Genomic DNA, 14,564 nt, shown 5'->3' with positions numbered 1-14,564 from the left:
TAAATACTTCTTGCAGTGTTTACCTCACTGACTAATAGATGTAGAGATTAAGGTTTGCTACTCTGTTGATATTGGATTTAGGCTTTATTACTGTGTTACTTGCTAGCATGTACTTTGCTTAGCCCAATAAGAACCATTTCACTTTGAGTCCTTTCATGTCAGCTCACCTTAAGCGATAACAATAATCTTAATCCTCAAGAGTCACATGGTATTTTATATCTTCAACACACTGCGCAAGCATTAAGTGAGTATAGACATAAAACCAAATTCTCTACTCAGGGACTCCCATTCAACCATATTGATCAACAGGAAAGTGACAAGAATGGCAAAACTTTACTACTTTTTCCTCTTGCATTCAATCAAATCCTGCCCTCAGGGAACCTGTGCACATGAGGGCAGGAACTGCCCCCTTGTTTTATTTCTGTTGTATCCCCATTGTTAAATCGTAGGCATTAACCCTAAACAGAGACCTTGCCCACCATTTATCAAATGTTTTCTTTTTCTAGTAGAACTGAAAACACATAAGAACATAAGAACGCCCTACTGAGTCAGACCAAAGGTCCATCTAAACCCAGTATCCTGTCTTCTGACAGTGGCCAGTGCCAGGTGCCCCAGAGGGAATGAACAGAACAGGTAATCATCAAGTGATCCATCCCCTGTTACTCATTCCCAGCTTCCGGCAAACAAAGGCTAGGGACACCATTCCTGCCCAATGTAATTTAAAATAATTCAGGACTTGACTGAGGTCAATGGGATTACACCTGCAAGGAAGAGCACACCAACATGCATAATGATTGTGCAATCTAGCCCTAAGAAATTTGATGAACAATAGGCATCACTTATCTTTTGGTTTTACATTCTGCAAAGACAGAAAAAAGTCCCATTCCTTCTCCTACTTTTCTTTTGAGTTCTGTAGCTCTCCCAATGGACATGCAGAAACATGAACTGCCTATTGTGATAATTAATCAGTCTGCTTTACTTACCTCTGAAATAGACTTAACAAAGCGGATCCCATCATTAGCTCCTTTGACTTTAGCCAGACAGTCGCAGAAGTAATCCCAGTAGTCTTTTCTGTTCCCCAGCAGTGTGGTCTTTTCTTTCTGGTCAAACTTCAAAAGGAATAAACATGTAGAAAAACTGAAGACAGAGTTATTCTACGTTTCTCTCCCATTGATATTCACATTCACAGCTATTAATTTTAATTAGGGTGACCAGACAGCAAATATGAAAAATCAGGACAGAGTGTGGGGGGTAATAGGTTCCCATATAAGAAAAAGCCCCGAATATCAGGACTGTCCCTATAATATTGGGACATCTGGTCACCCTAATTTTAATTAATAGGAGATGTGTGTGCACATCAATGAAAGGAATAGACATCATTCTATATCAATACAATTTGATGGATTTAAATGCTGCTCTACAGTTCGAAAGACAAATTTAAATTAGGGCTGTCAAATCACTAAAAAAATTAATCACGAGATACAAAAATAACCGTGATTAATTGCAGTTATAATTGCACTGTTAAACAATAATACAATACCATTTATTTAAATATTTTTGGATAGTCTCTACATTTTCAAATATACTGATTTCAATTACAACACAGAATACAAAGTCTACAGTTCTTTGGAATGGTGGTCAAAGCATGAAGGGGCATATGAATGTTTAGCACAGGGGTAGGCAACCTTTCAGAAGCGGTGTGCCGAGTCTTCATTTATTTACTTTAATTTAAGGTTTCGCATGCCGATAATACATTTTAACGTTTTTAGAAGGTCTCTCTCTATAAGTCTATATATTATATAACTAAACTATTGTTGTATGTAAAGTAAACAAGGTTTTCAAAATATTTAAAATGCTTAATTTAAAATTAAATTAAAATGCTGATCTTACGCCACCAGCCTGCTCAGCTCGCTGCCAACCTGGCGTACTGTTCACCTAGACCAGCAGTGGGCTGAGTGGGGCCTGACCTCTGAAGTCCCCCACAACCCCAGAAGGGTGGGTGTGGAGGGCTTCAGAGGTCAGGGCAGAGGGCTGGGGGTGTGTGGAGGTGCAGGGCAGAAGGCTGGCGGTGTGGGGGGCTTCAGAGGTCAGGGCAGAGGGCTGGAGGGGTGTGGAGGGGTGCAGGGCAGAAGGCTAGGGGTGTGGGGGGCTTCAGAGGTCAGGGCAGAGGGCTGGGGATGTGGGGGAGTGCAGGACAGAAGACTGGGGGTGGGTTGGGTCAGGGCAGAGGGCTGGGGTGTGTGTGGAGGTGCAGGGCAGAAGGCTGGGTGTGGGGGAGGTTCAGGGCAGAGGGCTGGGGTGCTCGGCTCGTGGGGGTGCTCCCAGCCCCCTGCCCTCTGCCCTGAGCGGCTCATGGCAGGGGGCTGGAAGGGATATGTCCTGTTCCACCCCCTGCCCCAAGGCCCGTCCCTACCTCTTCTCTGCCTCCTTTACCCAGGGCCAGCTTTAGCAAGGAGCTGCCGCGCGCCGGCTGGAGCTCCGGCCGGGAGAGCGGGGCTGCGGGGCTTTTGCAGAGCAGCGAGCACGCTGCCATTCCTCCCCCCTCCCTTTGCAAGGGTCGGCGCAGGGAAGGAGAGGAGGAGGGGCAGGAAAGCAGGCTGCACCACGGCTGGGGAAAGGAGGGAGGGAGCTTGGCTGCTGCAGGACGGAGCTTCTGCCTCCTGCCCCAGCAGGGGAGAGAGGTGGGCGGGGGGGCTGAGTGCGGCTGGGGGTCGGAACCGCGGCAGGCAGCCGCGTGCCATTCAAAATCGGCTCGCGTGCCGTGTTTGGCACGCGTGCCGTAGGTTGCCAACCCCTGGTTTAGCATATCTGACATGTAAATACCTTGCAATGCCAGCTATAAAAATGCCATGCGAATGCCTGTTCTCACTTTCAGGTGACATTGTAAATAAGAAGTGGGCAGCATTCTCTCCAGTAAATGTAAACAAACTTGTTTGTCTTAGCAATTGGCTGAACAAGAAGTAGGACTGAGTGGACTTGTAGGCTCTAAAGGTTTTCATTGTTTTGTTTTTGAGTACATTTATGTAACAAAAAAATCTACATTTGTAAGTTGCACTTTCATGATAAAGAGATTGCACACAGTACTTGTATGAAGTGAATTGAAAAATACTATTTCTTTTGTTTCTTTTTTACAGTGCAAATATTTGCAATAAAAATAATAATATAAAGTTAGCACTGTACACTTTGTATTCTGTGCCATAATTGAAATCAGTATATTTGAAAATGTAGAAAAACATCCAAAAATATATATAATACATTTCTATTGGTATTCTATTATTGTTTAACAGTGCAATTAAAACTGCAATTAATTTTTGTAATCAAGTTAATTTGTTTTGAGTTAATTGCTCGAGTTAACTGCGATTGACAGCCCTAATTTAAATAATCAGCTTAATTAAAGAATAGCCATTCAAATCTATTCAGAACTCCTAAATTGATCACTGGGATTTACAGCATTCTCAATACTAATACATTGCACAAATGTAGGTCAATACATTGAAGATAAGGTACTGAAAAATAGGTACATAAATCCATACAGCTTACAATGAACTCAACATAGATCACAAAATGCTTTACAAAAAGTGGGTATCCCCATTTTACAGACCAACTGAGGAACGGACTGATTCAGTGACTTTCCCGAAGACAGAGTGAGCCATTTACAGAATCATGAAATGAATCCAGATCTCATGGAGTGGAGAACTGTGAGCCAAGGACTCACAAAATGACTAAGCAGACTGGAGTATAGTTGTAGCTGTGTCGATACCAGGATATTAGAGAGACAAGGTGGGTGAGGTAGTATCTTTTATTGGACCAACTTCTGTTGGTGAGAGAAACAAGCTTTCAAGCCACACAGAGCTCTTCAGCATGTCTCTCTCACCAACAGAAATTGGTCCAATAAGAGATATTACCTCACCCATCTTGTCTCTCTAACTAGACTGAAGGTATTCACAGCAAAGTAACTTTCCCTTTTTACTTGGTTTTTGATCAAGGATAAAAAAACCCCAGACATTTCAATTAAAAAAGCTTACTCTTTGTATTATATTTTCAATGTTATAAAACTATTTTTCATAGCAAAGTCATGTTTTTGCTGGCAAAAACCTATATATTATACAGGTAATTATATTTATGAAATACTTTTTTTCCCCTTAAAACAAGTCATCATTCTTATTACCAAAGAGTTTCTGTGATAATGTAAAATGGCATATTTCAAAGTCAAGTTATAAAAGCTCCCCATACAATGCAAAATTCCTTGTGTTCTCAAAAGCAACCTACTAGTTATGATACACTGCTTTTTCATATATGCATATTTACTTTCTATTGTAATAGGTGCAATAAGTATTGACACACGGGAGCCCAACAACTAAAAGGAAAGAGGTCTGTACTGTACTTAGTTCTAATACATTCTGATTTTTTTATTAATAGCTAGATTCAATACTGAACCTTAAATGTAAAAGAACAATATAAAGGAAAGTCCAGTTCTCCCATATGATTAGGGCTCTATTAAATTCATGGCCATGAAAAACACGTCACAGACCGGGAAATCTGGTCTTTTGTGTACTTTTACCCTGTACTATACAGATTTCACAGAGGACACCAACATTTCTCAAACTGGAGGTCCCGACCCAAAAGGGGTCTGCAAGATTATTATAGGGGGCTTGCAGTATTGCCATCATTACTTCTGCGCTGCCTTTAGAGCTGGGTGGCCAGAGAGCAGTGGCTGCTAGCTGGGCACCCGGCTCTGAAGGCAGCACCTCGCCAGCAGCAGTAAGGGTGGCATGATATGGTATTGCTTCTGCTCCACTGCTACTGGCAGCGGTGCTGCCTTCAGAGCTGGGCTTCAGGCCAGCAGCCGACGCTCTGCAGCCAACCAGCTCTGAAGGCAGCACCACCACCAGCAGCAGCACAGAAGTAAGGGTGGCAATACCACAACCCTCCCTACAATAATCTAGTGACCCCCCACAACCCATTTTGGGTCAGGACCCCTACATTTACAACACTGGGAGATTTCAGATTTAAATATCTGAAATAATTAAATGTATGATTTTTTAAATCCTATGATGGTGAAATTAACCAAAATGGACCATGAATTTGGGAGGGTCCTACATGTGATTGTGTCACTTACCTGTAAAAGGTACTCAAGCTTGTAGGAAAACTTTTGCAAACTGATGCTGTCATCGGTGATTGGTTCCCCTCCTTCTTGAAATTCTTTGCTTAACTCTGTCACAGCATCTTTAAAACAAGACACCAGAATAAGTGAATGAAGATAGATGATGTCTGGGGTTGAATGCACAAACATTTGAAATAAATAAATGGGCGGTCTCTCTTTACACTGTGTGTGTGTATTCACTTTTTCAGCCAGAGTGTTTTAGGGGATGTCTACACTACAAACTGAAGTCAACCTATGTTCGGTCATTTACAGCCTGCCGTGGCTGATGTCCACACTACCCTCCTTCGATTGGTGGTGTGTGTCCTCACCAACTGAAGAGGGGCATTGTGGGGGGCTGAGAGCTCTCAGCTCTGCACAGCTCCCCTCTGGGAGCCCACCTGCTCCCCTGGGCTTCTCGCCTCCCCGCCAGGAGCAAGGGATCGCCACCTGCATTTCTCACCTCCCTGCTCTCTGCCAGGAGCAGGGGGCAGCCACCTGGGCTTCTTGTCTCCCTGAGCAGGGATCTCCTTCCTTCAGCATATTTACCTCCTGGAAGTTTCAGAGTACGCTGGCTACAATACACAAATGAAAATAAATAGACTAATCCTGTAATAATTAAGTATGGAACTCTGCTGTCTCCAAGTGGACTTTGCTGTCTCAAAGAGCTATGCTTCCGAGTAGCACCATAGATGGCTGATTTTACAGGTTTCTGCATTCCCTCTCAGTGCCTAATTGGGCTTTCTGTCTCCAGCTCTAGTAATGAAGGAGGGCTGACCAAATACTCAATTTGTCGGTTTGAGGGCCAAACCAAACCAATAATAAAAAAAATTCCATTTGTTTTGAACTAAAACTGATATTTTTGAGATTTTCTTCACCAAAAGTAAAATGAAGAAAAAAAAAGTTTTAGATAAAAATTCCCTGAAATGAAAAACTAGAATTAAACAACATTTTGTTGTTTTTTTTTGTTTCATTTCATTTTTGGGGTGTTTTCTGATCCAAAATTTAATTTATTCAGTTTTTTGTTTGGGGAGTTTTTATCCCTTGTTATTGTTTTTTAGATTTTTAAAAAATAAAGATAGCTAAATTTCAAAATGTAATGTTTCAAAACGAAAAGTTAAAATGTTTCTTTTCAAAATGGATTTTCTTTTTGGGAAAAAAATGTTCAATTTTTTTTCTGCTGAAACTATTTGCCAAATTCATAGTTTGTGAATAGTTTCAGTGCCCGGAAAAAAATTATTTTTTGGTAAATTTACTATTCACTGAAACGTTTTTTGCCCAGCTTTATTCATTACTGCGTGAAATCTAAGGAGGGAACAAAATCCCTTCTTACTGGAACTCAAGTGGGGGCTCCATACTGTGTCAGAGAGAGTCAGAGTCTCAGCTCATGGCTTTGCCTTTCCTTTCATCTGAGGCATGAACCAAAAGCCTGGACCATTTGTGGTCATTAAAAATCCCTCACACTTTTCTCAAGTGGAAAGGTCTTAATCATAGAATCATAGAAACGTAGGGCTGGAAAGGACCCTGAGAAGTCATCAAGTCCAACCCTCTGCACTGAGGCAGGACCAAGTAAATCTAGACCATCCCCGACAGGTGTTTGTCCAATCTGTTCTTAAAAACCTCCAGTGATGGGGATTCCACAACCGCCCTTGGACCCTATTCCAGAGCTTAACTCCCTTTATAGTTAGAAAGTTTTTCCTAATATCTAACCTAAATCTCTCTTGCTACAGATTAAGCCCATTGCTTCTTGTCCCACTGTCACAATATAACTGCCCCACCCCCCGTGGGGACCCCTGGGTAAGCAGTTTAGCATTGTATGTTGCTAGCGCTTGTATATGTCCTGAAGTGTATTGTGGGAAGGGCTGAAGGTGAAAGTGTGGAGGAAAAGGTTTCTTTACAGGTTACAAGAGGCTATAGAGGGAGGAAGGGAGAAGGAAATAGGTTAACTCGATGCTCCACCTAGGTCCGAAGATAAGACACTAACTCCAGCCCAAGGTCACGGCACAAAACCGACTCTCGGCTGCCCGCCAAGAAAGACGGGGCCCTGGATTCCAACCCCAAACAGCCGTAAAAAAAAAGAATTCAGCTAAACAGAACTACAGAGGCTGCGAAAACTAGTGAGACAGTGAAGACCAGCAAGGGGGAAAACAACAGTTTCACGTCCCTAAAGCCGGTGTGTTTTGGAAAAGCTAAGAAAGGCACAAGAGGCTGGTTTGAACTGGTACAAAAAGCACGGGGGACAGAGGTCCCTAAACAAATCGCCCCCGAAACCCCCCCAGGACATAAAACCCTCCTAAAAGCTAAAGCAAATCAGAGATCAACAGCGGACCCTTGACGGCCTGTGCACAGGACAAAACTCTCGTCCACCCTTCCCACTCTTCTTCTTACGTTACACCCAGGCTTGGTCAGCCTTGGGTTGTGCGTGTGTAAGTATGAAAGTGGGTTAGGGTGCGGCGCTAATGATTTCTTTCTTCCTCTAAGTAACGTGGGAAGCACCCAGCACTCACCGCTGTTATTTTATTAATAAAGCTTTAAAACTTAGTCACTTGGTGTGCTCCTTCATCTCCTCCCCTAATAATCCTGAGGCCTCAGCCTAATCACCTGAAGCCTCAGGCAGATTGGTAGAATCATAGAATCATAGAATATCAGAGTTGGAAGGGACCTCAAGAGGTCATCTAGTCCAACCCCCTGCTCAAAGCAGGACCAATTCCCAGCTAAATCATCCCAGCCAGGGCTTTGTCAAGCTGGGCCTTAAAAACCTCCAAGGAAGGAGACTCCACCACCTCCCTAGGTAACGCATGCCAGTGTTTCACCACCCTCCTAGTGAAATAGTTTTTCCTGATATCCAACCTGGACCTCCCCCACTGCAACTTGAGACCATTGCTCCTTGTTCTGTCATCTGCCACCACTGAGAACAGCTGAGCTCCATCCTCTTTGGAACCCCCCTTCAGGTAGTTGAAGGCTGCTATCAAATCCCCCCTCATTCTTCTCTTCTGGAGACTAAACAATCCCAGTTCCCTCAGCCTCTCCTCATAAGTCATGTGCTCCAGACCCCTAATCATTTTTGTTGCCCTCCGCTGGACTCTTCCCAATTTTTCCACATCCTTCTTGTAGTGTGGGGCCCAAAACTGGACACAGTATTCCAGATACACCAATGTCGAATAAAGGGGAACGATCACGTTCCTCGATCTGCTGGCAATGTCCCTACTTATACAGCCCAAAATGCCGTTAGCCTTCTTGGCAACAAGAGCACACTGTTGACTCATATCCAGCTTCTAGTCCACTGTGACCCCTAGGTCCTTTTCTGCAGAACTGCTACCTAGCCATTTGGTCCCTAGTCTGTAGCAGTACATGGGATTCTTCCGTCCTAAGTGCAGGACTCTGCACTTGTCCTTGTTGAATCTCATCAGGTTTTTTTCGGCCCAATCCTCTAATTTGTCTAGGTCCCTCTGTATCCAATCCCTACCCTCTAGTGTATCTACCACGCCTCCTAGTTTAGTGTCATCTGCAAACTTGCTGAGAGTGCAGTCCACACCATCCTCCAGATCATTAATAAAGATATTAAACAAAACTGGCCCCAGGACCGACCCTTGGGGCACTCCGCTTGAAACCGGCTGCCAACTAGAATGGAGCCATTGATCACTACCCGTTGAGCCCGAAGATCTAGCCAGCTTTCTATCCACCTTACAGTCCATTCGTACAGCCCATACTTCTTTAACTTGGCGGCAAGAATACTGTGGGAGACCGTATCAAAAGCTTTGCTAAAGTCAAGGAATAACACATCCACTGCTTTCCCCTCATCCACAGAGCCAGTTATCTCATCATAGAAGGCAATTAGGTTAGTCAGGCACGACTTCCCCTTCGTGAATCCATGCTGACTGTTCCTGATCACTTTCCTCTCCTCTAAATGTTTCATAATTGATTCCTTGAGGACCTGCTCCATGATTTTTCCAGGGACTGAGGTGAGGCTGACCGGCCTGTAGTTCCCCGGATCCACCTTCTTCCCTTTTTTAAAGATGGGCACTACATTAGCCTTTTTCCAGTCATCTGGGACCTCCCCCGATCGCCATGAGTTTTCAAAAATAATGGCTAATGGCTCTGCAATCTCACCCGCCAACTCCTTTAGCACCCTCGGATGCAGCGCATCCGGCCCCATGGACTTGTGCACGTCCAGTTTTTCTAAATAAAACTGGTAAAATAAATCTGTCACACTACCTTCGGTGAACACAGAGAACAATTAATTGATCACCATCCTTATTATAACAGCCTTTAACATATTTGAAGACTGGTATTAGGCTCCCCTCAAGCTTCTTTTCTCAAGACTAAACATGCCCAGTTTTTTAACCTTTCCTCATATGGCAGGTTTTCTAAACCTTCTATCATTTTTGTTGCTCTCCTCTAGACTCTCTCCAATTTGTCCACATCTTTTCTAAAATGTGGTGCCCAGAGTTGGACACTCCAGTTACTCCAGCTGAGGTCTCATCAGTGCCAAGTAGAACAGGACAATTATTTCCTGTGTCTTACATACAACACACCTGTTAATACACTCCAGAATAATATTAGGCATTTTTGCAGCTGTATCACATTGTTGACTCTTATTCAGTTTGTGATCCCGTATAACCTCCAGATCCTTTTCAGCAGAACTACCATCCAACCAGGTATTCCTCATTTTGTAGTTGTACATTTGATTTTTCCTTCTTAAGTGAAGTACTTTGTACTTATCTTCATTGAATTTCATCATGTTGAATTCAGACCAAAATTTATCAAGTTAGTTTTGAATACTAACCATGTCCTCCAAAGTGCTTGCAATCCCTCAAGATTTGGTGCTCATCTGCAAATTTTATAAGCATACCCTCCACTCCATTAACCAAGTCATTAATGAAAAGATTGACTACTACTGGAACCAGGACTGACCCCTGCAGGACCCCACTAGATACATCCTCCCAGTTTGACAGTGAACCATTGATAACTACTCTTTGAGTACGGTCTTTCAACCAGTTGTGCACCCACCATACAGTAATTTCCTTTAGACCATATTTCCCTAGTTTGTTTATGAGAATGACATGTGGGTCTGTATCAAAAGCCTTACTAAAATCAAGATATATGACATCTACTGCTTCCTCCCTATCCACTAGGCCAGTAACCCTGTTAAAGAAGAAAATTAGGTTGATTTGGAATGTTGGCTATTCCTTATAACCCTATTATCCTCCAAGTGCTTACAAACTGATTGTTTAATAATTTGTTCCAGTATTTTTCCAGGTATTGAAGTTCCACTGACTGGTCTATAATTCCCTGGGTCCTCTGTTTCCCTGTTTAATGATAGATACTGTGGTTGCCATTCTCCAGTCTTCTGGGAACTTACTAGTCCTCCAGGATTTCTTGAAGATAATGGTTAACAGTTCCAATATTGCTTCAGCTAGTTCCTTAAGTACCCTAGGATGAATGTCATCAGGCCCTGCCAACTTGAATACATTTAACTTATTTAAACATTCTTAAATCTATTCTTCCCTTATTTTGGCTTGCATTCCTTCCCCCCTGTTAATATTAATTGTATTTAGTATCACCATTAACCTTTCTAGTAAAGGCTGAAGGAAAATAGGCCTTAAACACTTCAGCTTTCTTGATGTCATCAGTTAGTGGCTCTCCTTCCACACTAAGTAGAGGATCTACACTTGCTTTTGTCTTTCTCTTGCTCCTAATGTATTTATAGAACCTCATCTTATTGCCTTTTCTGTCTCTTGTTAGGTGTAAATCATTTTGCGCCTTAGCCTTTCTGATTTTGTTCCTACACGAGTGCTGCTCTTTTGTACTCCTCCTTAGCAACTGGTTCATGTTTCCATTTTTTATAGGATTCCGTTTTGATTTTCAGGTCATTAAAGACCTCCTGATGGAGCTATATTGGCCTCTTACCATTCTTCCTATCTTTCCTTCGCATCAGGACAGTTTCCTGCTGTGCCTTGAATATTGTCTCCTTGAGAAATTACAAGCTCATTTGAACTTCTTTTTCCCTTAGATTTTCTTCCCATAGGACCCTACCTATTAGTTCTCTCCATTTGTTAAAGTCTGCTTTTTTGAACTCCATTGTCTTTATTCTGCTGTTCTCACGCCTTCTTTTCCTAAGAATCATGAAATCGATCATTTCATGATCACTTTCACCCAAATTGCCTTCGACCTTCAGATTCACTACCAATTTCCTCCCAGTAGGTCAGAATCAATTTAAAATGGCTGTTCCCCGGGTTACTTCCTCCACTTTCTGGAACAAAAAGTTGTCTCCAATACATTTCAAGAACTCTAATCTCCAGATTGTGTAATACCATCTTCCCTACCTAAATCTCCTCCTGTAGTTTATTAAATCTGTGAAAAGACTGCCTTTCCCCCCCTCAACAATTTATATTTTTAATCTGAAAAAGAAAGGGGGAGGAGAAAAGGATTATTTGGAGAAGGAAGCAATGACAGGTTTAAGGAACAGCTCTAATATATCATGTTCTATTCCCCTTGAGTTGTCAAAAACAACAGTGGTTGAAGATGCTCATTTTATTTATATAAATAAATAAAACAAAGATTAAATTTCATCTCCGTTGCAGCTGTTGACCATTTGAACAGTCACATACAGAGAAAAAGCAATACAGTTCTTTGCCCTTATATCGCACTTTGTATTTTAGGAGCAAATCTGATAGATCAGGGGTTCGCAAACTGTGGGTCAGGACCCCAAAGTGGGTCGTGACCTCATTTTAATGGAATCGCCAAGGCTGGTATTAGATTTGCTGTTGCCTGGGGCCAAAGCCCAATGGCATCATATCTGGGTGGCGGGGTTCAGGTTACAGGCCCCCCTCCTAGGGCTGAAGCCCTTGGGCTTTCGCTGTGGCCCCCCATCCAGGGTGATGGAGCTCAGGCTTTGGCTTTGGCTCTCCCTGCCAAGGCAGCGGGGCTTGGATTTTGGCCTCCCCCAGCCCGAGGCAGTGGGGCTCAGGCTTTGGTCCCCTCTTCTGGGGTTGTGTAGTAATTTTTGTTGTCAAAAGGGGGTCGCGGTGCAATGAAGTTTGAGAACCCCTGTGCTAGATGAACATTAATGAATTAAGGCTTGACAACATCTGCGAGCTACGCGACTGTCCTCATATTTCAGATGAGGAAACCGAGGCACAGGAATACTGGCCACTGATTTAAGGTGCTTCAGTTTTTGAAAGCCAAACTTGGGCTTGTTATGGGTCCTTGGTACTTATGAAAAATAGGCCTAGAGGTGAGCATCCAAAACCATTGATCAGTTTTGAACATTTTGGCCTACGTCCCTTCCTCAAGGCTACACAAGAAATCTGTGACAAAACTGGAAAAAGAACAACTGTCTCCTAACTAATCTGTGCCTTAACCGTAAGACCATCCTTCCTGGATCTTCTTCCTCATGCCCATATTTGATTACCAAAGAAAAATCCCCACTCATCCTCCTTCCTGTTCTTCCCCTCCCATGGAGGCCTGTCATCACTGTTTGCAGCACGGTATTGTGAACAAGGTATTTGTCTTAGTGAACTATGAATGACCCATTGTGGCCATTAAAAAAAAAGGGGGGGAGGAAGAAATCAGAGCTGATCCTCCCCATTCTCAAATTGTGCTTATTTACAGCCGTTTAGTTCTGTTGACTTCAGTGGCGTTTCTCCTGACTTGTGACTGAGAGAAGTATCCAATGCACTGTTTACAGAAAGAGTAGATCCTAACCAGAGAGAATTTTTTCTTCTTTGTAAAACAGACATAATTTAAGATCCTACAAAAAGGCTTAGTAAACTTTATGTAACATTTGAAATCAGAGTCACATCTATACAGAACAGTACAATTTCCTGTTACAGTGTCATACACAAATATCAGGCAAACACTCCCCTCCTTCAATTAAAACATGAGGAATGCAGCCCAGCCTACAGAATTAATCTGCTAACAGGCACCATACCTTGCAAATCTCTGATAATCCTCTGTAGCTGGCTTTCTCCACTAGTTGCTGCCATCATGAAAACCAAAGGAGGTGCAAGCCCACGCTGTTAAACTTTTCACCCAGCTAGAAAAAAAGAGCAGAGTTCACATCCTTGATGACCATTCAGTTAGTGGAGATTAGTTTCCTTTGTGGCATCTGCAATTCTGAAAGAAGAAAATCTATTTATATATAATCTGGTACAAACAGCACATGCAGACACGCACACACATACACACACTTACCTGTGGTGCTTTGGATTTTTAAAGCCCATTTAATAATGTTTCCATAGTGAGGTTTTTTCCTAGTAACCCTGTACTACTATTTTCTTTTTAATTTAACCTTCCCTGTCCCGCCTTTTCAAATGTAGCTCAGTGGTTTGAGCATTGGCCTGCTAAACCCAGGGTTGTGAGTTCAATCCTTAAGGGGGCCACTTAGGGATCGGGGGCAAAATCAGTACTTGGTCCTGCTAGTGAAGGCAGGGGGCTGGACTCGATGACCTTTCAAGGTCCCGTCTAGTTCTAGGAGATAGGATATCTCCATTATTAAAAAAAAACGGTGATAAATTTTCATTCCCCCATTGGAGCTATGACACAAGCTAGTTTCACTGTCCAGTCCAAGATAGGATTCTATATAGCTAATCCTCTGATCCTGAGCGAAGGTCTGATAACATGAGAACGTCCCTACAGGAGCTCTATGCTGTACCTTTTCTATATGGAACACAGAACACTGTTACAAGCACATTTCCTTCACTCCAGAAAGCAGCAGCCTTACTAGCCAGAGTACCAAGAATGAACCTTAGTGTCCTAGAATGAGTATGGTCCGATTGTCTCCTCTGGGGTCGGTGGATATTCCCATTCTGATATGGTCAATTCACTGTTTTACTTGAGTCCCAAACCTCCAGATTATTTTCAAAATTGCCTGGTCTCCTCCCTCTTCTTACTACTCACAGTTTCCGGTGCCACATTATTTTAAGGTATGTTACAGCATCCCTGGCTAGGACACTATAGTTAGGGCCTTTTGGGGGTTCCTATTCAGTTTTCTGCTCCAGTCACAATGGCAAGTTAATTTATAATAAATAATAATAATTGACAACCTTGAGTAGCACTTCTCATCCACAGATTTCAAAATATTTTACAAAGATGGATAAACATTAAGAGCCAAATTTTCAAGTGTTCGGTGCTCCCAATTGGGGACAAATTTTCAAAAGAGCTCAGCTCCCACTGAGGCACCTAATAAGGGGCAGATTTTCAAAAGCTCTGGGCACCCAGCAGCTCCCATTGTGACACTTTTGGACAGATTTGGAAAAGAGCTCAACACCCAAAATGTTGAGTCTGTTGAAAATCTGGCCCCACTTGTATATGTTTTAATGCATATATAACTATTGGGTTATTTTATGTAACTGCAATGATCACAGTCTTTTTAAGCACTGGTGTGAGAAGATTAAATAGCTGCATACATCTCTTCCATTCT

The 14,564-nt window shown here is 42.7% G+C and overlaps 1 protein-coding gene across 8 annotated transcripts in view; it reads right to left on the bottom strand.

Annotated features, from left to right (window-relative positions):
- FYCO1 (FYVE and coiled-coil domain autophagy adaptor 1) overlaps window positions 1-14,564 on the bottom strand; it is an 82,049-nt gene that overhangs the window by 56,439 nt on the left and 11,046 nt on the right. For 6 of the 8 annotated variants that reach the window (XM_008171215.4, XM_008171229.4, XM_008171222.4 and 3 more), the window contains exons 2-4: window positions 13,074-13,258; window positions 5,120-5,226; window positions 984-1,109 (exon numbers count right to left, since the gene is read on the bottom strand). In XM_008171215.4, coding sequence (XP_008169437.2) covers window positions 984-1,109; window positions 5,120-5,226; window positions 13,074-13,131 — 291 coding nt within the window. In that variant the 5' untranslated portion in view covers window positions 13,132-13,258. The remainder of the gene's footprint in view (window positions 1-983; window positions 1,110-5,119; window positions 5,227-13,073; window positions 13,259-14,564) is intronic. The other 2 variants (XM_008171217.4, XM_065583648.1) reach the window with 1 other exon arrangement.

This window comes from Chrysemys picta, chromosome 2, assembly GCF_011386835.1.
Source record: "Chrysemys picta bellii isolate R12L10 chromosome 2, ASM1138683v2, whole genome shotgun sequence".
NCBI classification, from domain to species: Eukaryota; Metazoa; Chordata; order Testudines; family Emydidae; genus Chrysemys; species Chrysemys picta.
This window is presented reverse-complemented; position numbering and strand designations above follow the sequence as displayed.